Raw genomic sequence first — 25843 nt, 5'->3', positions numbered from 1 at the left:
AAAGATTTTTTTTCCCCTATGAGTTTTACTGTCATCAATATTAAGTCTCACATTTTGTGCCACCCTTCAAGATATAACATAGTGTGCTAAATAAACCATAGTCTTATACTTAACTCATCATCATTATCACCAAGCAACAGCCAAAAAATAACTACTAATGAGTATTAAATGCAAGCTACAGAGAAACTCAAATCAAATGTGGTTCTGTTGTAATATAGTCCTATTTTACTGAAGCTTGACATGTAATTTGATTATTTTAAAATAGACTGATGTTATTTTAGATTAGAGAGTAAACAAAATATGCCTGTTCATATTCTTCCTGAATCATGGAACATTTTCATCCACATTGATTATAAATGATCATCACAGTTAGCAGGTGCTAGACTGCAATTGCTAATTGAATCATGATGTAATAAGGAACAAAACATGGAGTGACTGACATGTGCTAAAGTTCTAGGCTTCAAAATTAGCAATGGATCCTATTACCAACCTTAATAATGCTTAGGAAATGGGCTGACGTTGCTGTCAGGCATTAGCTTAATTGACAATATTTCCCTTATCTGCCAACATCAGTTAGAGTTTGAAAGTATTTGATGATTAAAAATGAGTGATTTCTGTGTTTTAAGGAAATTGTTTGAACTTTAATCCACACAATCTATTCAACTGTTTAAATACAGTCTCACATTAACTAAGAGCATCAACAGTAACAACAGCTTCATTAGTAAAAATTATTCTGAATATCTTTAACCTTGGAGGCACCAGACAGATGAATTAGTTCCCTAACTACAGTAAACAGTGTGAAAAGTAAGCCTGTTGTTGCTTAAATGACTGTCTTACTATTTGTCAGCATCCCGTTTGTGTAGTTTTATTTTTACTTCAGACTTTTGAATCACTAGTATTTTTCTCCCTCAGACTACAGCCCAAGTAAAATGAGCACATTGCATTCCAGTGGTTTGGATTCCATTATATTTATTTTGCTACACTGGACTACTACTAGTTTTCTGAACACCGTATCTCTGCTTGTGGCAAGTTGGCAAAAAAAACCACTAACATGAGCAGCGCTCTATTTTGCCTACTATTTTTCCCAGACTTACAAGGCCCAAATCTATCCTAGACGCGCTAGACTCGTACAAGACAGTTTTTCTCTATTGCCAGCTGTACATTACTTAATTCTCTGCAATCACCTCCTTAAAAAGTGCTATTCATAGTTTTTGCCCCCACAAGACTCTTCAAATCTTTTGGGAGGGGTAGACATTTCTAACTGATTTTTCATAAACCTGAGGCAGCTACTACACATTTGAAGAATGTTAACATGCTTAGATTGTCTTTGTGAAAGAAATTCCTAATCTAGAACAATATAAACACAAGCACCCTGTAGGTAAATGTCTAAGTCACTTGCACCAGATATTCTCCTGGAAAGAAGGAACAAGCAGTCTTCTTACCCAGATAAGAAAAGTTATACCGGTGATATTTGCACTGGTAGATAGGGATTAGGGAGAGAAGAAGTCCTACATGATCCATGATGAGATGGTTTTGGACCTGCTCTGAAAGCTGGATAATCACAAGTCCATGGGGCTGGATGGATTGCACCCTAGAGTGCTGAGGGAGTTGGTGAATTTGGTTGCCAAACCGCTCTCCATCATTCTTCAGCAGTACTGACTAACTGGGGATGTCCCAGCAGACTGGAGGTTGGCAAATGTGAGTCCCATCTTCAAAAAGAGCCAGAAAGATGATCCTGGTAGCTACAGCCCTATCAGTCTCGCCTCACAGTCCTGGAAGATTATGGAATGGATAATCTCAGGAGCATCATGGACCAGTTAAAGGTGAGCCAGGGGATCAGGCCCACTCAACACGAGTTTACAAATGGTAGGTCCTGCCTGACAAACCTGATTTCATTCTATGACAAGGAGATCCACTTACTGGATGAGGGTAAGGCTGTCAATGTGGTCTTCTTGGAATTAAGGCCTTTGTCACTGTGACCCACAACATCCTTGTGGAGAAGCTGGCTTCTCACAGTTTGGACAGGCACATGCTCTGCTAGGTGAAACACTCTCTGGATGGCCAGGCCCAAAGGATTGTGGTCAACAGAGTTAAATCCAGTGGGCAGCCAGTCATGACTGGTACCCACCAGGGCTCAGTACTGGGGCCGCTTCTATTTAACGTCTTTATTAATGAGGGGATTGAGTGCACCCTCATTAAGTTTGCAGACAGCACCAAGCTGGAATGGAGTGTTGATCTGCCTGAGGGGAGAAGGGCACAGGGGGATTTGGATATACTGGATCAATGAGCCAAGGCAAACTGTATGAGTTTCAGTAGGGTCAAGCGTCAGGACCTGCATTTTGGTTACAACATCCCCAAGCAACTCTACAGGCTTGGATAGGTGTGGCTGGGAAGCTGCCTGATGTAAAGAGACCTTGATGTACTGATAGACAGCCAGCTGAATATGAGCCAGTAGTGTGCCCAGGTGGCCAAGAAGACCAAAGGCATCCTGGCTTGTATCAGGAATGGTGTGATGAGCAGGACTACAGAAGTAATCATGTCCCTGTACTTGGCAGAAACATGGGAAAGTTTACTTCGGAAAAAGGAGGCTGAGGGAAGACCTTACTGCGCTCTTCCAATACCTGAAAGGCGCTTACAGCAAGAGTGGGTTTGGTCTCTTCTCACTGGTGACAGGACAAAGCGAAATGGCCTCAAGTTGCACCAGGGTAAGTTTAGGCTTGATATCAGGAAAAACTTCCTTACAGAAAGGGTCATTAAGCACTGGAATAGGCTCTTCAGAGAGTTGAGTCACCATCCCTGGATGTGTTTAAAAACTGTTTGGATGTGGTGCTCAGGGCCATGATTTAGCAGTGGGTTGTTAGTTAGGGTAGTGTGGTTAGGTCGTGGTTGGACTTGATGATCTTTAACATCTTTTCCAACCTGAGTGATTCTACAGTTTTTTAATATTTGTGATTTCAGAACTGAGTGAAATAGAGAACTATCCATCATCACGTTTTTGGCAGTAAAGTCCATGTAACCTGTGGTGGTTTAGCCTTGGCCAGAAGTTAAATAACCCCCATAGCCACTTGCCAACTTCCCTTCTCAACAGCACCGAGAAAGAAAATAGGATAAAAGAATCTCCTGGGATGAGATAAAGACAGGGAGATTTGCTTAACAGTTGCCATCACAGGAAAAACATAATAAACGTATAGCAAATGAATTCAATTTATTGCCAATTAAAATCGTCTCTTACTAATTTCTTTGTTAATCCCCTGTCCCATAGTGAGGGATACCAGCCTTCCTATCTATTTTTTAATTCCTGACAGTCATCCCCAGTATCTCAGCCTCGGAGTTACCAAGGTGAAAGCCATTCACCTGCATGGCAAAGGTAATGTTTCCACACATCTCAAAATTAATTCAGGGTTAGGGACCAGGTGATTTCTCACTGTTAGGTGACTTCTATCATTTCTTCTTATTATTTTCTTGCTAAAGGATGAGATTCCTAATTATGTACTCTCTTCTTTTCCTTCCCCAATGGATAATATGGACCTATGAATCCCTGCTTCCAGTTTTCCTATTGACTACAGAAGCAATTTCTGTAGGTAGGGCTTGGGTCTGTATCTTAACAGTGGCACCCTCAGATGCTGAAGCCCTTCTTCCCCTTCTCCTGTGATGGAGCTGAAAGACGACTCAGTTGGGGCTTGGTCCATTGTTACTAAGTGTTTTGAATTAGCGTGTCTCAGTGGGCTATGCAAGGTATCCTTCTGACAAGAGATGCCCTAATTCAATGGGATTACATGCCCGTTCAGCCATAAAGCCACATCCTATCAGTGGTAGCAACTGCCCCAGGCACTTGCTCAAATCCAGTCACCTTGACATCCAGGGATTGACTGCCTCAGGGCACATTTCTCTTCTGCCTCACCAACAAGTTGTTTACTCTTAAATCAGATTTCATATATGCAACAAAAAGCCAAAAGAAGTCAGATAATGAGGCCAAACAGCTTGCATAAGGATGTACAAAAACCTTGTGAGTTCATGCAACAAAGCTAGTGATGCCACTGCCAGAGGCAAAGAGGAAGGTGTAATCCCTCATTCTCTCCATAAGATAGCTCAGCGAGCAAAGGAACATCATCTGCCAGGGACATATGCCAATCAAAGTGCATGGCCACTGTTTTTATCAACACATTCACAGGCACAATGAAGTAGAACAATCAGCAGCACAGAGAACATCAAGTTCCAGAAGTGGCTGTTGACAAGATCTACACTCATATACAATAAAGCAAACAAACTCTGCAACCATCATAGAAGCATGGTGGATAACAATGACGATAGCTACAGTACACTCAACATCCAGACCACTGTTGTCTCAGCCCACAATTTTGGCATCAAAAAATGACCCTGGCCAACAGACAAACACTCAGCAACTCTAAATCACCTCATGAACAGGACAGAGAGAAAATGAGAGGAGAGAAAACTTGTGGATAAAAATAATGAGAGTTTAAGAGGGAAAGTATAAACTGCAGGTATAAGCAAAGCAAAAAGAGGAATTAATTCCTCCTCATAGACAGGCAGACCTCCAGCCACTTCCTGAAAAGCAAAATTAACAATTGCTTCAGAAAACAAGCACCATAACCAGAAATGTTTTCCCCCATTCTTTTTGCTGCACTTTTATCTCTGAACACCATGTCACATGGAATAGAATATCCCTTTGACCAATTTCAGAGAGAGAAAGCTTTGATGCTGTGTAGGCACTGTTCAGCAACATCCAAAACATTTGTGTTATCAACCAAATTTTATCCAAAAAAGCAGAGTATGCTCCATTCCCACCAAATCCAGCAATGTACCAATGACAGCATGGTGCAAAGTCCTAGGCTGTAGCAAGTGAGGATATGCTCAGGTGTGGAAGCCATAGGCACAGAAACCAAGGAAAGAATCCTGTCCTTTCTCACACTAGCTTCCTCCAGAAACAGGAATTGCCCTTCTTCTCACTAATACTACAGATTCCCACTTCCAATAGCAAAGTAGATTGAATTTCTTGTCAGATCTTCAATCTGAGTTTGGGAAAACTTGCTTAGGTACGACACAAATAGGATTCTAACTCCTTGCCTGAAAATGAACTGCTCATTCTGGAAAAGGCTCCACATCATGACAATCTAGTCTTGGTTCAATGCAACCTCCAATAATTGCCATTGTTTCATTCCCAAATTAAACTGAAGTTAGATTTTTCTTACAGCTCTCCTTCTGATACCTTAAATTTAGTTGAGTGCCTGTCTGCTGTGATCAATTGCAATACTGAAGAATTCACAGGAAAAGTACTACTTAGCCAGGTGTCCTTTTTGTAAAGGCTTCCTCCCTTTATAGTGAGTCAGAGCAAACTGAAGTTGATACAGCACAGCTGATAATAAACCTGTGAGTAAATTAAAGGCTTTGTTTAAGCCCACTATTGCAAATAAATAAATAAATCTTTATTTCACATTCAGTCTTGCTTCTGTCAATAAAAAGAATGCTCTTTAAAGGCTTTTGGGTTTGGTTTTTTTTGTGTGGTTTTTTTTTTTTTTTTTTTTTTGCTTGGTTGGAAAGTTAAATAAAAATAACTGAACAGCATGTCAGAGCAATGTTAATGCATGCTTCAGCTCCCGTTTGTATACAGACGACCAAATTCACAGCACTGCAGTTTCACTGCAACTTACTTGTGAATAAGTTTGCTAGAATTGCCATTTTTTAAAATCTCCTAATTAGGACAATTCAAAGAAAAATGTTCACCCCACCCACCCCTAAAAACAATTCTCATACTCAGTCACCAGCATGAGATAAAAAATGCATGAAAACCTGTCTGAAAAATGCACTGTGAATTCCAAAGGAACTCTGTTATTAACATTTATTAGTTGAGAGATTCTGACAAGTTCGGAATAATGCTGTTGGGCAATCAAAACAAAGTATCATAATATTTGGTAAAGGCTTAAAATCAAACTTTGAAGATAAAGTGTTTAACATATTCTCCATGGAAAAGGGAATCAAGTAAGCATCCTAATAGGAAACTAAGATTTATACTACAGATGTATCTAGTTTTGGTGCTTTCTGTAGAAGACTCATTTTCTTTGGCTCCTTGGATGGCCAGTTATCAGAGGAAGTACTGAAATCAGGTGAGGAATGAGACACTACTACAAAGCAACAATACATTAATGCAACACATCGCCTAAAGCTACCAAGGTATTTACAAAATGACCTGGGATGCAGTGATCCAAGCTAATTATATATAACTTCTTAAATTCACTGAAAAAAAAAATAAAAAATGAAGAATGAAATATTGCATTATTCATTTCAAATTACATACATTGAATGATACGGATGAAAGGTACGTGCACACTTCTAAAGCAGAGCATGACTTTCAGTACTGTTGTTTCATTTTAAGACCAATGGCTTCCAAATGCACCATGTTTTGTCTATGCATACTTCTAGAGATACAGCCTCTGCTCCAAGTTGATTGTCATCAAATAGTACCAACAAAAAATAAAAGTAGCGATTAAATGAGAATTGTTGATTGTCACTGGATGATTACTTAGGCAAAGTAAGTTGTAGAAATCATAACTGTAGGCTTTGAGTAGTGATGCTGACAGGAAAATACTAATATTGTATCACAGAGCTAAAGAGAGCATTCCAGACACAACACTGACAGAAAAGCTTTAGGGAGAGAAAGGAACAGAAAGAAGTCTTATAGAAAAAGAATGAAAACAGAATAAAAAGAAAACAAAAGCAAAGTATGTAAGTAGATGATTCTCAAAGGCCTTAAATGAATGGTGTTTAAACAATAGATAAAAGAGAAACAGGAGAGAGAGAATAAAATAGACATTATCAATCCAACAGGCAAGACAGAAAATGTCATCCTTCATCATCAGAACAAGAACCATTGAAATGGAAAACCAGACATAAACACACTAAAAAAAAAATAAATCAGTGTTAAATCTAAGAAGCCACAAAATAAGAACCATCAAAAAGGAATGAGGTTAGATCATATCTGATGGAACTAAAAGTTACTGTAGTTCAGTGAATATCTAACAAAGAACTGAAATTCTAGAGGAAATAAGTCTGTCTTCCCTCTTTAAATATATAGGAGCACTGTTTATTCCAGTAACATAAGAGCACACATATGTACTGACTTGTCTGTCTGCAAATTTGATGCTTAAAAAAAGAATTCTGTCCAATAGTGTCCTAGCTTTCTATAGCAAAGATCAGAATCAAGTGTAAAAGTGAGAATCACAAGACTGTAACAACAGTTCAAGCAATCTAAACCATTTGATAATTTACAGTTTCAAATTATCAGGGAACATTCAGTCTCTCCTTAGTAGTGTCATGTACCACACTTCTAGATCACATTCTGAAATCAAGATTCTTCATCCTGTTTTTTCTCTAAAAATACGTGTAAGAAATATTCCTCTAGAGTATGTGAGAACACAAAAACACTAATGTTGCATCTGTTAAAAACAAAAAACAACCAAGCAGGCAATAATTGACATTTACCTCAGCAAAAGATAACACTACAAATTAAATGGTCACATAACTGCATATTTTCTCTATCACCTTGTCACTTCTTTTCATTCATTAGAAAAATAAATGTTGAAAAGACGGATAGCCTGAATTGCATAGTTCTGAAACAAAAGGGCTGCCTTAAGGATAAGAAGGGATGCAATGCAATCCATTCACAGCCTTACCTTCCAATTAGCAGGAACTCCCCAAGCACTCCCAGGCGTCTCATGGCAATGAGGATCCCCCTCACCGTCATGCCCTCACAGAAGCAAACCACCACTCTCGCCTTGGGTAATCTTTCACGTAGCTTGCGGAGCAGGCGATCAAAGCTCTTCTCCCCAGCATTGCTATAAATCTTGTCAGAATGAGCAATGCAGAGACCCTCTTGGGCAGCCAGCTCTTTGAAGGCCTCCATTCCACTTTCTCCGTAATTTCCTGTTTTAAAAGAAAAAGAACAGTTGATATTATGTAATGCATTTAACCAATTAAGGGAGTGAGTATGGTATGGTGAGAAAGGAATAGCTTTCCCTCAGAACTCAGCTAACATCAGCAGAAAGAGCAAAGGAGGCTCAAAGTAAACACTCAGTGGAGCAACAAGATAACTGTGTAATTCTAGTTCCTAGTTAACCTGGGGACCGCAGGTTTATTTCCTTACATTGATTTACTGGTGAGTATCAAAAGCAAACAAGATGGAGAAGTAGAAAGGGGGGCAAAACCTCAGACAGTGGATTCCAAGTTTTATCAACAATTCTCTGGTAACAATCACAGTTGTTCTATTCCAGAAAGACAATTACAGGGAAAAAAAGGGATTTCACACTAAGCTTTTCTATAACCCACACTGTCCCAGTTAGTAAAATTACAGAATGGATCATATCACAGAATGGATCCGACTGGAGGGAACCTTTCTGATCATCTAGTTCCAACTCCTTGCTGTAGGCAGGGCTGCCACCCTCCAGATCAGGCTGTTCAGGGCCCCATCCAGTCTGGCCTTGAATGCCTCCAGGGATGCAGCATCCACAGCCTCTCTGGGCAACCTGTTCCTGAGCTTCACCACACTCTGAGTAAAGAATTTCTTAACATCTAACCTAAATCTCCCCTCTTTTAGTTGAAGATCATTTCCCCTTGCCCTATCACTTTCAGGCTGTATAAAAAGTTGGTACCCCTCCTGCTTGTAAGCTCCCTACAAGTACTAGAGGGCTACAGTGAGGTCTCAATGAAACCTTCTCTTCCCAAAGCTAAACAAGCCTAGCACACTCAACCTTTCTGCTTAGGAGAGGTACTCCAACCCTTTGTTAATTTCTGTGGCTCTCCCCCAGACCTGCTCCAACAGCTCCACATACTTCCTTGTACTGACGGTCCCAGGCTTGGACACAGTACTTCAGATGGGGCCTAACTTCCTGAGGGATATACGGAGCACTTCTAGACACAGCCCTTTCCAAACCAGGGGTAGCTGAAGGGATCCAACTCTCCTCTTTACAGAGACATTTTCAAATAGCAAATTGCACTGAGGAAAACTCCTAAACCAGCCTAAAGTTCTTCATCTAAAAGTTAAAAATAATAATAATAATAAAGCAATTCAAAAGGGACATCTACAAGGAAGAAAAAAAAATCAGCAAGAAACACATCAGGCATTCTTTATAAATCCAAGAAAAAAAACCTGCATTTTTCCAGAAATCTTAATCACTTGCAGCACATAAGACAAACTGTAGTTTCATGTAGTCATACTCATGATGTAGCCCCAAACCTTCCACACTTGATGTCAAAAACCCCTCAAGTTCCAAAGCCTTTTGCACAAAACTGCCCTAGCTGCTTACAGATTTGCAGCACAGCAGTATGGTCTCTTTTCCAATCTGTTACTCAATGACAGATACAGCAAGCAAATTCGTGTGCTCTGTTGCCTGTCAGACAGAAGTACTCTAGAACAGAAGCAAGACCCTGGAGCTTCTTGACTGCAGGGCAAGGACTGGGAGAGCTGTGCCTAGTGGGAACGTATTATCAAGCAGCCCTATATTGGCAGGCCCCCACCCCATGATTCCACACTTGAGTTAATGCTTCACGTAGAGTTGGTTGCAGCAGAAGCTCAGAGGAGAAGCTGTAACAGCATTTCCTTTTAAGAATAATACATTGCACACTGCCACCATGGGATTTTCTCCTGGACCTGACACTGGGCAATTTGAGCTACAGCACTTTTAATACCTGTCTTAGGACACAAACTGCAACAGGACAGCCTTATTGCTGACTTGCCACTAGCAAGTACCTCATGGTTCAGAAGGAAAGCAGAATATATTTTCCAGCTTCACACGGATCCTCATGCAACATGTAGACATGTTGGAAATCAGCAGGATTCATCCTGAAGTAACATCTTACCTCAGAGGAATCCCCTAGGGAGAGCAGTCTTAGATGTTCTGGAAACGCACATTAGAAAATAAATACAGTATTCTTTCTACCTGAATTCATATCTCCCTAAATGTATGGTTAGGAAGGGATTTTTTCCTATGTTGTAATCAACATAACCTGCTGTGGCTGAATTAATTATTAAGAAAGAAATTTTCTTGCAATGCTTCCCCCCCAATTTAATATAGACAGATTTAAAATTACTTCAAACATGCAGCCACACCTGTTCCAGTAGTAAAACAGCCGACCATAACTAAGCTAAGAAGGAAGTTGGATTGTTGCCTATAAATTCAATTAAAGCAATTAAGAGCCTAGCAGGTATAAAAGCTAATTAAAATCAAGAACATTGACAAGATCAAATAAGCAAAAACAAGATGGAAAATTTAAAACTAAAAATGAGAGCTCTCTAACCCTCATATGAAGTAGCGAAACAGCTTTCCAAAAGCAGTACAAGAAAAGAAATCTTATTTTAGAATGAAGGTGGGTAAGCTCACAAGAGCATTATATAATATAGATATCTGCAGCAGCCAAAGATGAGACATGATGACCCTGGAGGTCCCTTCAAAGCCTGTTTCCTGCAAACCCAAAGGAAAACAGCACTCTGAATTCCTTCTCCCTCCAGCAGAAAAGATTAGGAAGAAAATGAGCACATGACAGATAGAAGACACAATGATCAATGAATTCAGCACACAATGTAAGGACACATACAGAAATCACTAATTAACTGTATGCAACAGTTAAGAACATATCCACCTGTACCATCTTGCTAGGTACATCCACATCACTCAACACATGCAACAGCTGAGAGGGGAAACTTGTAACAAAAGAAATCTGCATAAAAGGGAAGCTGGTGAAGAGCTACAACAGGATCAACAAGTACAGCAGGATGCTGGGCTGCAGACCGTTTTTTATTTGAAAGAGCAGTTGAAGATCCAACATAATTTGTAACAGCCTTTTTGTTACAAGGATAACCTGGGAAATGCTGAAGTTTTTATCTATTTATTATCACAAACAACCAATTCTCATTTTGACCCTGTAGCAGTTGGATAGATCAATACAATGGTAAGGGCACTGCAACAAAGTGTGATGACAAAAGAACAAGCACAATAGAAAGGCGCTATAAAGAAAGAGAAGACGACTGCTCACCCATATCAGAAGATTCCAGGTTTGCAGGGGAAAGCTTCACCAAGGAACGATGTCCAGAAAGAAATCATCCCCAGTGGCAGTCAGCCATTAAATGAGGTCTAAGGGAGGTGCAGCCAGACTCCACACCCTTCTGGTCAGAATTAGCAGATTAATTGCCTTTACCTGTGCTCCCAGGGCTGACCCAGTCCTTTGCTCATGTGCTCAATCAGTGGTTCGGGCTGTGACTAAACAGCTCCTGTACAGACCTCAGTGCTAGTTGAGCCAGTAACATACTTTGAGCCTCACAGGAACTAGCTAATTTTTAACAATTCTGTTGTTTTTTATCCCTTTTAACAAATAAATAAACAGACAAACAAATAAAAGCTCTGCTCAACTTGTATCCTGTTCAAAAAATCAGACATTCTCTCTTCATGCTTCAGTGCTTTTATACAGCTCAGTAAGTTCTTGCCCTATCACAGCTGTACTTTTCTAATGGGTGGGTGGGGTTTTTGTTTGTTTTTGTTTTGTTTTTTTTCCATGGCACTGTTCTCTCAGTGCCAAAGACAGCTTTGCTCTTCAGTACTCAAAGAATCATACTTAAGGCCATTTCTTCTGAGGGAGCCCTGTATTTGAAGACACTGAAGAGGGATACACACAGTGGGAACTGTTCTAACTCATTGCATTCTGTGCATTTAAATAACAGAAATATTAAGATGATGCTTTGGTAAAAATCAAAGATGTCACCTTGATGAACAGAAGACATTTTCAAGCATATACTTAACACCAGACTTGCATAACACTTTGAAACAAAGTCCCCCAAACTTCTTCAAAAATCTAGCCTTGTGAATTGCTCCTTTGAGACAGTATTACATTCGTGTCACAGCTGACAAAGGAAGTTGAACTATTTGCTTTTATTAGCACTTCAGCAGTGTGGGGAGCAGAGCCCAGGAGCTTCATCTAAAAGGTTTATACTGTTCTTATTACAGTTGTTTGGCAATTTTGCTTCCATTCTGTTTGTCAAGAGAACCATTTATGCTTCATTTCTGAAATGAAGAGAAAATGTAGCCTCTGCAATTAGATGCTTTTGAGAATCTTGGAGATTGTCTTTTTGAGGGATAAACAGAGTAGCTGTGCATGTCATCAGCCGCATGACCATGATGACTTTTCAGGGTATCCTGAGTATCCTGTATAATCCAGTGTCTGATTTCATTCAAGGATAGGAATTATTTGTGGAGCAGCATAAGAGTGCATGAACTAATTGCATCTGTGCTGCAGAAAGCATCCTGCTGAAAACTATAAGCTAGTACCTGACCTTAAAAATAACTAATCTTAGAAGACAGTAACAAGGCTGAAGTGGAAGATTATGTAAGACTCTTCCCCTGTTTAGCTTTCAGGATCAATAAGGATAACAATCTCTTTCTTAGTGATCCCTCCACTACACCTTTTAAAGATACATCTGGAAAACAGCACAAGAAGGAAAAACAAACAAACAAACAAACAAGACTATAAATGGAAGAATTCCCCAAACGTAGTTAAACAGCAAAAGGCAAAAAGCAGGAGATTCTTTACTCACATGGGCCATGAGCAATGCCACGTATATTCCTCTCAATGTTAGCAGTAAGCACAGCTTAACTTAAAGATGAATAAAATAACAACATGCATACCCTGCAAACATAGAGTGAAGGAAGTGCACCAATTAGAACCTCAAAATCTAGTTTCACTGCAGGGTTCTACTGAGGCCAGTTGTATCTCAGGAAAGTCTCTGCTCAAACAAGTAAGCCAGAAACTATTCTTCATCATCTTCTTTCCCCTCTGATTTGTATCCTGTTTGCTTACTTGTCCCAGACTTGTAGATACACTGCCCAGGGTGTGGAGTTCATTTCAGTGCTTCAACATCAAATCACTATAAAAACAACTCTTTTCCTCAGCTGATCAATGGCTGTTTGACAGAGAGAAAACAAGATGGCTGCATGACTTAACAGCAAGGACTAACTGCTCAAAATCTTCTCCACACGAAAGACAGATCATTTGTGAAGAGTAATTACTAAGTCACTTCTTGATTTGTTCTAACAACTGATTTAATAGAAGAAAAAAAAAAAAGTGGTAATGTTAAATATGACAGTGTGTAGTTTTCAAATACTAGCATGGCAAGACTGGAAGGTTTTGAACCATACATAAAATTTGTCTGTTTCTTTACCCCTCTCTTCTCCCCCCCACATTTTTATCAATAACAAAATCCTTTGTTTCCCTTAAACTACTGGAAAATCTGAGAATAGGAAGAGCTAATGAGTAAAAGGTTGAGATACCTCATTCTAATTTATTTCCTATCAGTCAAACCTGGACCGTCATTCATTGAAAACTAAAAAGAGAAAATTCAACTAGATTTGAAGTAGCAGGTTTGCAACAGTCTGGGAGCTTATATGTCCTCAGTTACTGTGGCTCAGCTGACAAGCCATCATTCTAATCTGTAGGAATTTAACTTCTCACAGTTGTTTATCCGCACCTTTGATTTAGCTAATTAAAAATAAAAGTCCCAAGCTGCCTCATCAATGCAGTAGAGGGGCTTAGGAAAAAAAAAAAAAAAAAAAAAGCTTAAGAAATAGATATGCACAGCTGCTTTATTTTTTGTACCTCCCATACACCTGCCAACAGCATACTCCTACCTTCTGGAGTAGTGAAAAACCACCCTGTTAGCACAGGGCTTTCAGGACTATGACTATAGATGCTCTTCTCCTGGAAACCAGCTGAACTGTCCACAGCTCCCCAGATGCCTGTGATTTGGTCAACCTGTTATCAGTTTTAAAGTTGCTTTTAACCTGGTGTGCTCTCAGGTATTACAGACTTCCTTAACATGACCAATTTGCATCCCAGAACAACTTACAGCACTGCTAAAGTCAGATTTTCCTTTACATTTCCCAGCTAACTTTTCTCTGGCTGCACTGGGGATATTTTACATTTGATAGAGGTCTCATTATCTCCTTTAAACTACCTTCACAAAGTTTTCACTGCTCACCACAGATTTCAAAACAACAGCAGCCTAGCCTGATGAAAGCCAGGAAGATGTGTTAAATGAATGAACTGAGTCATCTCTGGTGCAACACAAAACTCTACCATCTGTGTTCATAGCCTATTTTCTTTGGAACTTCAGGCCCTTACAGAGATGCAGAAAGAGAACCACGCTGGTATTTTCACTTTCTGAACTCAAACAGCACCGACTAAAAAGGAGAAAAATAGAAACAGAAAATGAGAAGTTGCATAATTGTTACAGATATGAAACTATACAGCATTCCTATTGTAGTCCAACCTTCAAGAAAAGAATATATTTCCCAGATAAGGAATTGCATGTTACTTTATTAAATGCTTGGTTATCTTCTAGCGTTAATAACAAAATATGCATGCTCTGCCAAGAACTCACCATAGCAATATGTTAATTCAGCAAAGCAGACACAAATGTAACTGAAAGATTGCAGTCAGATAAAGTGGTTGTACTTAAGCTTTCATCTTGAATGAGCCAGGTGCATCATCTTTAACTAATAATTGATATCTTATCAGAAATACAAGCGCAGGTGAAGTCAGTCCTGAAACAATGAGACCATTAGTGCTAAATTACACTCATAATAGGAAAAGGATGAGGGGACTTGAACTTGTGAGATCCTCCATAAAGAGTCAGTAAGATTAGGAAATGCTTCCTGACAACCTGCATCACTAGTAGTTTTAGGAAGCACTTAGAATGTATTAGAAATGAGATTACTCTTTGAAGCATATTTTCTATTAATTTTCTCATTAAGGAAAAGTTATTACTTTTACATGTTCCTGCTGAAATCCTTTATTTCAGAGGCTACAACATCTGATGCTTATTAATTTTTAAGAGGGACAAACTATTAAATTTTATTATTTGCTGTCTCTCAGAGTGCATCATTGAAAAAGTATCCAAAAAGCCACTTAAATGAGCTATAACACTAGACATAAATGTTCATGGTCTTTAGAGTAATTTAGACTTATAGATGATTTTAGAGCCCAATGTTTAGAGCTGTGATCTACAGCTCTGGGTGTTAGTTATTTCAGGTTTGGAATAACGCATACAGGATGAATCCTAGTGTTTTGCCTAGGAAACTGTACCTAATCATAGCTTATCCATCATTGAAGAAATTGTTCATCTTAGTGGAATAAATTTCTGAGTTTATTGCAATTGAAAAGAAAGGTTTTTTTTGTTGTTGTATGCTTAATCAAATCCCTGGATATTTTGATATTATTATTTGGAAGAAAAACACATTTGTTTACAAAATAAAGTGTCTGGTTTGACTTGCAAGTCCATTTAAGAATGAAGAAAATAAATATTAGTTCCTAGTATTACATGAACTATTTACCCTTGCAGACTACTTTTTATTTTGATAATTTTGAATAATCTTTTATTATAAATAATATCAGAATAGCAGGAAGATGCTCTGAGTAACTTATTAAACAATTCTTCCTCTTGAATTTGTACATAAAGTAAGTAAGAAAGCTTAAAATGTTTTAGATGCTGAATCTGAAAGCTAGAGACAAGAAGCAAAAGCATATTTTTAATAACTTAATAACAAGGCATAGGTAAACAGAACTGAGAAAAACAAAATTATCTAAACAGATGGTTTCAGACACAGAATTTCAGACACATGTAGAGAATCAACATGTAAAAATGACTGAATTTTACTATGTCAATATTTTTCCAGTAAGAGCCCCATACAAACGGCATTGAGCCAAAATATTTCCAGCTACCCCTAAGCTGAAATCCCTATTCTGCAAATGCTGTTACATAGGGTGATTTCAGTACTCACAGAGAGGCTTTAAAATGCTTGCACTAGAAGTGTTACACACTTAGCACAGGTGTCTGAGGGATTTGAGCCTGGCAGAAGTAAATTGAAAACAACAACAAAATCAAATCCTAATTTTGAGCAGTTCTCCCTTTGATAATACTGAGGTGCGATATTGATGCCAGCATTTCCAATTGAGTTCATAACCTCAAGGATTAACACAATATAAATGTTTAAATCCCACAGTGCTAAAAGGCAGATCTGATACTGATCAGTGAGATGTTTGAAATACCTTTCCCCACAGGCTACTCTAGAATCTGCAGGTGAAAAGGTGGCTTAATGCTCAGAATCCAGGCAGAGCTGGTACAGGAAATGAATGTAAAAGCTGGATTACCAAAAGAAAAAATAAATTATTAGTTTACTTTGTGTAGCTCCCACACAGGTAATATAAAAGATGGAGCTTCAGAAGGTCATGCTTGTGAGACAGAAAACCTGGCTAAATGTAAGTAGGACAAAGTTAAAAAGCTTAAAATGTGAGATATTATACAACACAAAAAACACTGCTTGTGAATTAAGAGCAAAAATTAACAGTTCCAGTTTGCCATTAAGCTACAGAATCACAAACTGCGATTGAGCGTAGGCACTGAGTTAAACGAGTCCTAAAAGAACAAAGCTGTCACAACTGTCAGAAAACTGACAACAAACTCTATGACTGATGGCCTTGCATTCTTGATTGGTTTACTTTTAACTCTGTCTTTGTGTCTCTGTATTACGGCTAAATGAGATCAGAATAACAAACCTAGACTACTAAGGAATTTCAAAAGAAAGACCAAATCTTGTTTGCTACTGAAAAATAATAAAGCTGGAAAACAATCCTAGTTGAGCAGCTAAAAGACTTGATGCAAGTCAAGTTAGCCATCAAGTCCAACAGAGCATGCAAAAATGTGTGCCATCCATTAGCACACATCTCTTTGAAAGAAACTGAGCGTTTCTGTAATTCAGAGTTACTGATTTCTGAAGGCTGGAGGCAATGTTTCCTTCAGAAAAGTTCTTGAAGACAGATTCAGCTGTCATCCCACAACTCTTTTATTAAGGTGCGTATCAAGAAACCGTATGGATTAATCCTTTAGGTTAAAGATGAAAAGAGGCAAAAAAAACATTGCCACATCCCACCGGACTTTTTTCTGCCTTACAAGAGAAACAAAGTATTTTTTGTGCTGAGGGGAAAAGAAAAAAAATATACACAGATTTTGTGAAGACAAACAAGAGAAATGTCACCTTAGCAGGTGCTCCAGATCAATCAGCCACCATGTATTCTATGTCCTTATGCTGCCTCTTAGCTGGGTTTTTGTGTGCTGCTATGGAGCGTCTGTGGACAAAGCACAGGCATGTTCCCATATACATCCAGTGCCTTTCACTCTGCAGATCAGATGGGTCAAGGCTTTGGGAATGAGAAGCCCTCGCAGCATGCCTGGTGTGAGTATTCACATACTGTGTGTATTACAGAGATGTACATACGTAACAAAGCTATGCAGGCCAACAATACAGCTGGTGGAGGGAGAATCATAGGATCACAAGGTTGGAAAGGACCTACAAGATCATCTAGTCCAACCATCAGAAGAGAAAGACTTTCCAGGATTCTGAGAGAGAAGAAAAGACGATTCACAGAAAAAGTCAAAACTTCTTCCCCAGACAACATACATTTACATTCTCGATGGCCACAGCTCTATGACAGACAGGTGCTGTGTTCACAAGTTGTAGTGGTCTCATCCAGCAGGTTCTAGAAACTTCCTGACCTCAGCTTGAAACAAACACATAACCTGAGAACATCTGCAGCTGCTCAGCCCTCATGTGTGTTCTCCCAGAAAGAACCATTCTGACAAAGTCCCATGATCTAATAGCAGTTCCTCAGGGCCTGTACAAGAGCACCATGGAAGGACAGTGCAGATCTGAGTACTTTCACTACCATATCTTTTCCTAAATCACATCTGTGAGGGCTGAAGCCCTCAGAGAAACAAAGTGCTGGGGAAGCTAGCTGTGGAAGCAGGCAGGCCCTACAGATAAGGCAGAACCTCTACGCAGAGCTACAGGACCGTGCAGCAGAAGCTAGCAGCCCAGTTGCCCTGGATGCAAAAGGTGACTGGCAGCAGAGCAGGAACTATTTCCAAGCCTCATCCACATTATTGATCCAGAACCATAAGACAGGCAGCCCCAAATATACCAGATATCCTTAACCTGAGTCTATATCAAGGATGCAGAGGAGTGATGGGGATTTTAAGGGTATTATGCAACTCTGCTTTGGCCAAATCAATAAGTGATCACATAGAGGTGTCTCAGACTTGTGACATCAAATGTGGTGGATCTAATTTGTGCATGCACAGCACTAAAATATTCCATATATTTCTATCTGGCTTACTTTTGATGAAGAGGAGTGCAGCAGTTCAATGGATGTGCTTCTACAATTTGGAATATTAGGAAATCAGTCCCTGAGATCTTGCCTAGACACCATGGTACTGTGACCCAAAAATACTAGGTACTACAAACTCTATTTTGGCATTGTATAACACAGCATCTGTAACATATCTCTGGTATGAAATAACAGAATGCTCTGTGACAAGATGTAAGCAACACAGAGTGAAAAGATTCACTGAGTTTTTCAGATGCGGAGAATGTTTTCAGGCCAGATATCATCTGCCTTTTGTACTGAATCCAAATATAATCTACTAAATTGAAGCTAATACCAAAACACATGTCAGTTCCAAAAATAAACAAATTTGCAATTGCTAATACTGAATAATTTTCTTGCTTCCCCGTTCTTTATTTATTTTTCTGCAAATGCCCTCAAAATTCACCGTCTCTTTACTGCACTGCAATTAACCTTCTTAAGACTGAAGCTTCTGGACTTCAGTGAGGTCTTTGACACAGTCCTCCACAAGATCTTTTCTCCAAATTGGAAAGATATATATTTGATGGCTGGACCATTCATTCCATGGATGAGAAATTGGTTGCAAGATTGTACCCAAAGAGTATTGGTGAGCGAACCAGTGTCCAGATGGAGATCAGTGACAAGTGTTGTCCTTCAGTGGTCAGTAATGGGATCGATACTCTTTAATACCTTCATCAAGGACACTGATAGTGGGTTTAAAAGCATCCTCAGTATATTGTGGATGACAACATCTGTGTGGTACAATCAACACACCCTATGCCATCCAAAGAGAGCTACATAGGCTTGAGGAAGCATGGAGATGAGAAACAATTTTTCTTAGAAAGAAAACAAAAACATTAACTCAAATTCTGTAGTACCACCAAATCTGCACATGCACTCCTCTCTGTGTCCAATCATACCCAGCATTTAAGCAAAGATCTGGTAGTCCTTTGCGTAAGTCTTACACAACCTTCAATCTTCCAAGATAAGCAAGATATTTCAGCTACATTTGGTTGTTTTTAATACAGTACCAAGATTTCAGAACAAAAATATGCTTCCCACACTTTCATAGAAAGAAGCTAATGATTCCTTTTAACTAAGAGATATGCCAGTCACATTCCACTTTAGATGGCACTGATATGTCCTTTTCACTCATTTTTAATGTTCTCATTCTTAGCACTATTTTTCATGCAATTGAATATTTTGTGTGGCTTGTATGCACTTGCCCATGTGAGAAGCTGGTTACTACACAGTGATCCTGCATGACACCTTCAAATGAATATCCAATTCAATATGTTTTCTGAGCACAAAAACATTAAAAAATCAACATAGAAAGGAGGGATAAAAGATTACTACCGATAAATAAAATTATAAACAACCTCTGGTCACTGATTTCTGCATATTTCCTTTAGGGATTCAACTCAGACATCTCTGGGATGCTTACTCAGAGAAATAAGGAGATGAGAAGCTCCATAATGTGCACAGTTTCCATGAGCATTGCAAAGCAATGCATTCCAAGCTGTTTCTTTCCCATATGGAGAGAGAGCAGAAGATGCTCATCAAAGACCATCTTCCCTTAACTCCATCCTTTCAATGCAATGGCCTCTCCACTGCTCTGCAGCCCCACACCAGGGGTTTTGTTGTGTTTTCATTGCATTTGAGAGGGTGAGTACAAATGCAGAAAGCTGCTCTTGAAATACCAACCTGATTATTGGCATTAGTGGCACAACTGTGAGCATAGACATTCCTACAAAATATCTGACAACAATGAACATAAGATCATGGTTAGACTTTGCATTACCACAGACATCTTTTGGACTTTTGACAGATTCTTCTGTGGACTTTCTCATTCATAACAATAGTTAGGTTAGCTATTGAATTTAACATGCATGAAATTTGCCGTCTAAAATTAATTTTATCCTTAAAAACATCTCTCTTGTTGCTATGGTGTATTCAAAGGAACTACAGTCTTATCACATACATCTGTCCAGGTTTTAATATAATCAGTAAAGTACATGGTTATTCATATTAACATATCATGAAAAGGAGACACTTTTGGTAGACTTCGATTTTCAGCTTTAATAATTTGACTTTATGTGCCACTGGAAAGAACACTAAACAGTAACATGAGGGCTAAAATTTGCCCCATGACACTGAATTTCTATGGATTTTGTTTTTAAAAACAGAGGTTTGAGCAAATGATTGCTGATAAAATGACAATTACTGGCTTATCTAATGCCTGTAAGAATTCTTACGATATAGAATAACAGTATCTCCAAGTCATCTTATTGCATCTGCCTTAGCTCACAAAGAGGGCATATCAAACCAATACTTTTTACTAGAAATGAAATGATTAGAAAGCAAACAAGACAAGATCTGATAAAAACTGTAAACCACTAGATTCTTCCAGAGCTAAGTTTAATCGTTTTGTGGTAGATACTGTTTAAAGATAGTGTTTACCTGACACTTACTGAAACTATTAAAAATGAAAAAGAAACAACAACAACAACAACAACAAAACAGGTAAGAAATTTATTTTATGAATGAATACATAGGATCTTCTGAAATAAATACTTTTTTTGCATAGAGGTCTGTAGCAAAGGGGGTCACATCTGAAGACTTTTTTTTCATCTCTGTTCTAAGAGCAGAGAGACATTCAGTTGTCGCTGGGGAGGGAAAGCCACACTTAAAAAGACAATCAATGGCCAAGTTCTTATTGGCACTAGGACCATCTTTGCTGATGGCATGCTGCTAATACATATGCCCAAGAAGAACCACCTCTCTTCATTGGTCTCTAAATGGTGCAGTGGCGTTTTACCCTGTACAAATTGCCAAAGTAGGTGTGGTTGTTATTTTTTCATGTAATTATTTTCTGTCAGTAAGTATTTAAAAAAGCCTCATCAGAACATGTAAAGAAAAGCTCAGGAATGGTGAGATCTTGATCGGGACTTAGATGCTTTTTGTATTATGAGTTTCACTGGGCACTTCTTGGCTGCAGCAGAGATTAGAGTTAATTTCAATGATCAGCAAACAAGGCGTCATGAATGATATTTATATCTGAAATACATTGCTGAAATACATTTGAAATATCTCACTGAACCAAAACTGCTAACCTTGTTTTCAACCTTGCAACAGCTACAGCTGAAGTTTTACAAGAAACTAACTTGCAAAACTCTCCCAATAGCAGTCCATATTCTGTTAAATCTTATTAATGTGTACAGTAAGATGTTATTGCATCACTGATGAAAAAAAACTCCAACTTGAGACAGGAAAAGACTGTTAACAAAAGTAGTCCTTTAATATGTCACCTCATATGCCTCATGCCTAGGAAATGATGTTAGATATTTCAGTTTTTCATGGCAGTAATCAATTTTGCTTGTAATCTAAGAAGCTACTGTTTTCAACATTTCTGAAGGCAAATATCTGCCTGTAACAAAAAGTAATGATGGCCAAAGATAAATGGATTTAAGAAAAGAAACTCAAATCTGAATTATGTATGCTACTGACATCATGGAGATAGGGAGAAAAAAAATAATAATAATTAAAGCATTGCTTCCTGAATTGCATCCACTTTAATCACATTTTGTCACAGGTGTCAGCTCTGTCAGAATAATATCTGTCAAAATGAATTAGTGGAAAATCTAGTACTTCACTTTTAATGAAGAATAAGATTGTAATGCCATTTTAATTTTCCTTCATCCTCTTGTTAGCCCTTGATAAATGCTCTCTTATAAGTACTGCTGCTCTTTTGACATGATGCCTGTTAGAGTACGGACAAATCTAAAGAAAGTCAAGGACAGAAAGAAATCTGGTTTTCTTAACATTTTATGAGGTGTCTACAAGCTGTTTTCATATTGATGACTTTAAGTAGTCTAGTTGTTTTTACTCCTCTCCCAGGTAATACCTTTGTTTTGAGAAGATATCCATGTTAGCAGAAAGTAATAGCAGAAAATACATGTAAATAAGAACATGTGAAGCAGTTCTGTATGTTCAGGTAGGTATATACAAAAGTAAGTGAATTAACTATTTTATTCTCTCTTTTTTTCAGTGTTGAGACTCACCATAACGCTACACAGAGAACAGACGCTTCTTTTGAGATATTTATTGCACTTACTATCAGTGAGAAATAAAATGTTTCTCTTCAGTGCAAAACCAATTGGGTCCAGTGTCTGAACTGGTTCAAATACTGACTGAGCAACCTTTCTGAGTAACGGCATGAGATATTTGCCATCTTCTGACCACACTCAGCAACAGCCTCCTGCTAAGAAGGTAGCTCCATCACTGGAACTGATTCCAAATTATTTTGCACAAGAAAAAAGCAGAGAGTCCCTGGAACACAGAGCTGGAGGAAAGTTCTGGAGTAACAGCATGATTGTTCCTGGCAGTTTCTAAGATGTGCAGCCCAGGAGTCCTGATCACTACCCTCATGAGCTGGTGCTCAGCATCATTAGCTTATTAGTCTAATCCTCCACCTCTTGTCCTTCAACCACAGCAACCTGCCAGACTCAGCATGGACAAACTGGCTAGTACACCTGTACCAAAAAGCCTGTCCAGCCAAGTTCCTTGCTTAGAATTGATTAGATTTAGTCTTTGAATAAAAATATAACTCTGCCACTTGGCTACAGTTGGTGGTGTGAGAGTCTAAAAGGAAATACAGAAATACAAGAAACTGGGAACTGCAGAGAAGAAAAGAAAGAAAGAAATGCTGATAAACGATAATGATCTTGGGTCACTGCTAGAAGGGAATGTGCAGAACAGGAAGAAGCATTCAATATGTTGTGTATTTTGAGTAAGAGGCAGATAGTGTATACATACCAAAAGATCATGATGATGTTGATGGTGAATGGGTATTTCCCATTTCCATCTCAGAAGGAAATGAAGTAGCAGCTCCAAAAGGCAAGCATTTTAAGATGGATGTGCTCAGATAACTTTTGAAAGAAGTGGCTGATGAGTTCTCTGAACTACTAGATGTGATTTTCAGTAGCTGCCAGAAGTCATAAAGTGCCAGAAGACTGCAAAAAAAGGCAGCATTGTGCAAAAATTTAAAAGGAAAAGTGAGTTCACCTGACTAATTGCAGATCTGCCAGCCTGACATTCATTCTGGCCAAAATGACTCAGGAACTGACCTGGAACTTCAGGGATAAAAATAAATAAATAAATAAAGGAATGGTATAATGTAACAGGTACCATTCACGGATAGGTAGAAACAGACCTTTCAAATTCAGTTATATTCAGTTCAAATAATGAGTTGATTTACAGCTTTGGGTATTAGAAGTAATAATGTCAGGGAAGTAGAGATATATATCCACAAGAAAAGACATCTACCTCCATTTTGTGTAATGTATTTTCTATGGACCTGAAATGACAACAATTGGTACTGTATACATAAAATAGATTAAAATCTGGATGTTAAATTTTGACATATAGTTGCAGTGAAGGAGTATTAATTGATTGAGAGTCTTTTTATTGTGTTCAGCAAGTATCTGTTCTTAGATTTATCTAATTAACACTAATCAGTTACCTGAAAAAAGAAAAATACAAAAGTGTTATCAATAATATTTGCAAATGGCAGAAGGGCTGGGAGTCAAGTGACTAACATAGCAAGATCTAGACCATTCAGTAAACTGTGCATGAACAAAGAAATATAATATAATATAATATAATATAATATAATATAATATAATATAATATAATATAATATAATATAATCTCTCAGGAACTAAATGTGCCACTCACAAGATATTAAATCTCATTGTGGAATAAAATTATTGTCTTGCAGATTATAATACTAAACATAATGCTCTGATTAAATATGTATATATAATTGTTCTTTTTATTTATACAAATAAGTAAAATACTGTAGTAATAGTGAGATCTTACTACCTTCATTGTATTTACAACAGTATGACTGCTTATGTAATACTATCTGGCACTAAAAATATTTTTAAATGGTGAAAAACTGGTGTAGCCATCAAAACAATGCTAGATAGGAAGATATTACTTAAAGTGAGCTATTTAAGAACTCAGATGTACTCAGATAAAAACAAGAACCAAAAGCATGAAACCCAAAGCAGCTTTCAGCAGTAGAAAGAATAAAATTCTAGGTCAGTGTTCCAAAAGAAGCATTCTTATTAAGGAACTTACCAACCTGGATTTTAAAATGGGTTGCTTATATATGCCATTATATCATGTGGGGAGTCCATGAAGAACATACTTGGAAAAATCAAATGATTTTGAGTTGGTCAGTATCTTCAGAAACCTTTCACTCAAATAGCATCAAAGCTACACCTCTGTCTCTACTCTGTATTCCTGAAATATGTATGCTATTTCAAAACAGTTGCATTTCTCATATAGACAGTTTCTAAAACACTTAGTAGTATCTTAAAAATGAGCAGTCTTTCAAGCTTAATGTAGCAAAACATCACTTAGGTGTAACATGTCCTGTTAACTAGTCAGCACAGTTGTTAACATGGATATCCAGAATACTTGAGCAAGAAACATACAAGCTGGTTCTTCAGAGTGCTCTATATTGTAAATCTAGATTCAATAATATTACTCTTCTCAGTATTTGACCAACTGTTAACTCCAGTGTGTTAGTTTTGAAAATTGCAATATGCCAATATTACAGACTTAAGGCCTTTGCAGATACAAAAGTACAAGTCAAGCAGTTCAGGGTTTAGACCACTCATCAAATAAATGGACAATATAGCTTCACTTTCGACATGAGAGGATAAAAACACCCCACACCTTTCTCTCAGAAGAGTGACATAATTACTGAAATACAATATTTACTGAGCTGGTCTGTGCTGGGTCTGACTGAGATACTGTTAACTTTTTTCACAACACCCTGTATGATGTTGTGTTTTGGATTCATGACCGTAACAGTGTTGATAACACATCACTATTCACCTATTGCTGAACAGTGCTTAGGCAGAACCAAGGCTGGAAATGAGTAAGAAATCCAGAGTGAATACAGCCAAGACAATTGATCCAAACTGGTCAAGAAGATATTCCATACTGTGTTATAACATGTTCAGAAATAAAAACTGGTGGTGAGTGGGGTTGGGGCTTCAAAGGTGGTTGCTGTTCATAGACTGGTAGAGCAAGAGTCTGCCTCTTAGAAGTAGTGAGAAACTACCTTTGTTTCACTTATTTGTTTTAAAACTCTCTGGCATCTATTAAACTGTGTTTGTCTTGATCCACGAGTTTCTTCACTTTTGTCTTTCCAGTTTTTACCCATTGCCTTGGCATAGGACAGGGAGAAGCAATTAAGAGGCTGTGTGGGTGGCTGGCTGCTGATCAGGGTCAGCCCACCACATGGACCAATGAACCTTAAAAATTCTTGTGAAATGCAACAGTGTAATGTTTGACAGTAATGATTCCCTAATGGAATTTCAAGTCTTCTCAGGGGATAAGATGACCCAGAATCCCCTTGAGTTATTGTGATCAAGAGAGACAACGTAAAACAAGAACACTAGCTATTATTAAAACTATCACAGAAGAATATATTTTTAATTCTAAAATAATTTATTTTCAGCTGTCCAAAGAATGTTTTTCTACAATAAATACTGGAATCAATTATCCTGTTCTACAGCAGATAAAATCA

At 38.2% G+C, this 25843-nt stretch overlaps 1 protein-coding gene across 6 annotated transcripts in view; it reads right to left on the bottom strand.

Moving 5' to 3' along the window:
* The window catches only part of GRM1 (glutamate metabotropic receptor 1), a 173776-nt gene that overhangs the window by 125772 nt on the left and 22161 nt on the right, over positions 1-25843 (bottom strand). For all 6 annotated transcript variants that reach the window (XM_015858187.3, XM_015858190.3, XM_015858192.3 and 3 more), the window contains exon 3: positions 7689-7938. In XM_015858187.3, the coding sequence (XP_015713673.1) occupies positions 7689-7938 (250 nt within the window). The remainder of the gene's footprint in view (positions 1-7688; positions 7939-25843) is intronic.

Source organism: Coturnix japonica, chromosome 3 (assembly GCF_054131305.1).
Source record: "Coturnix japonica strain WE chromosome 3, WE-NBRP24, whole genome shotgun sequence".
NCBI classification, from domain to species: Eukaryota; Metazoa; Chordata; class Aves; order Galliformes; family Phasianidae; genus Coturnix; species Coturnix japonica.
The sequence above is the reverse complement of the archived record's forward strand: the minus strand, read 5'-3'. Positions and strand labels throughout refer to the sequence as shown.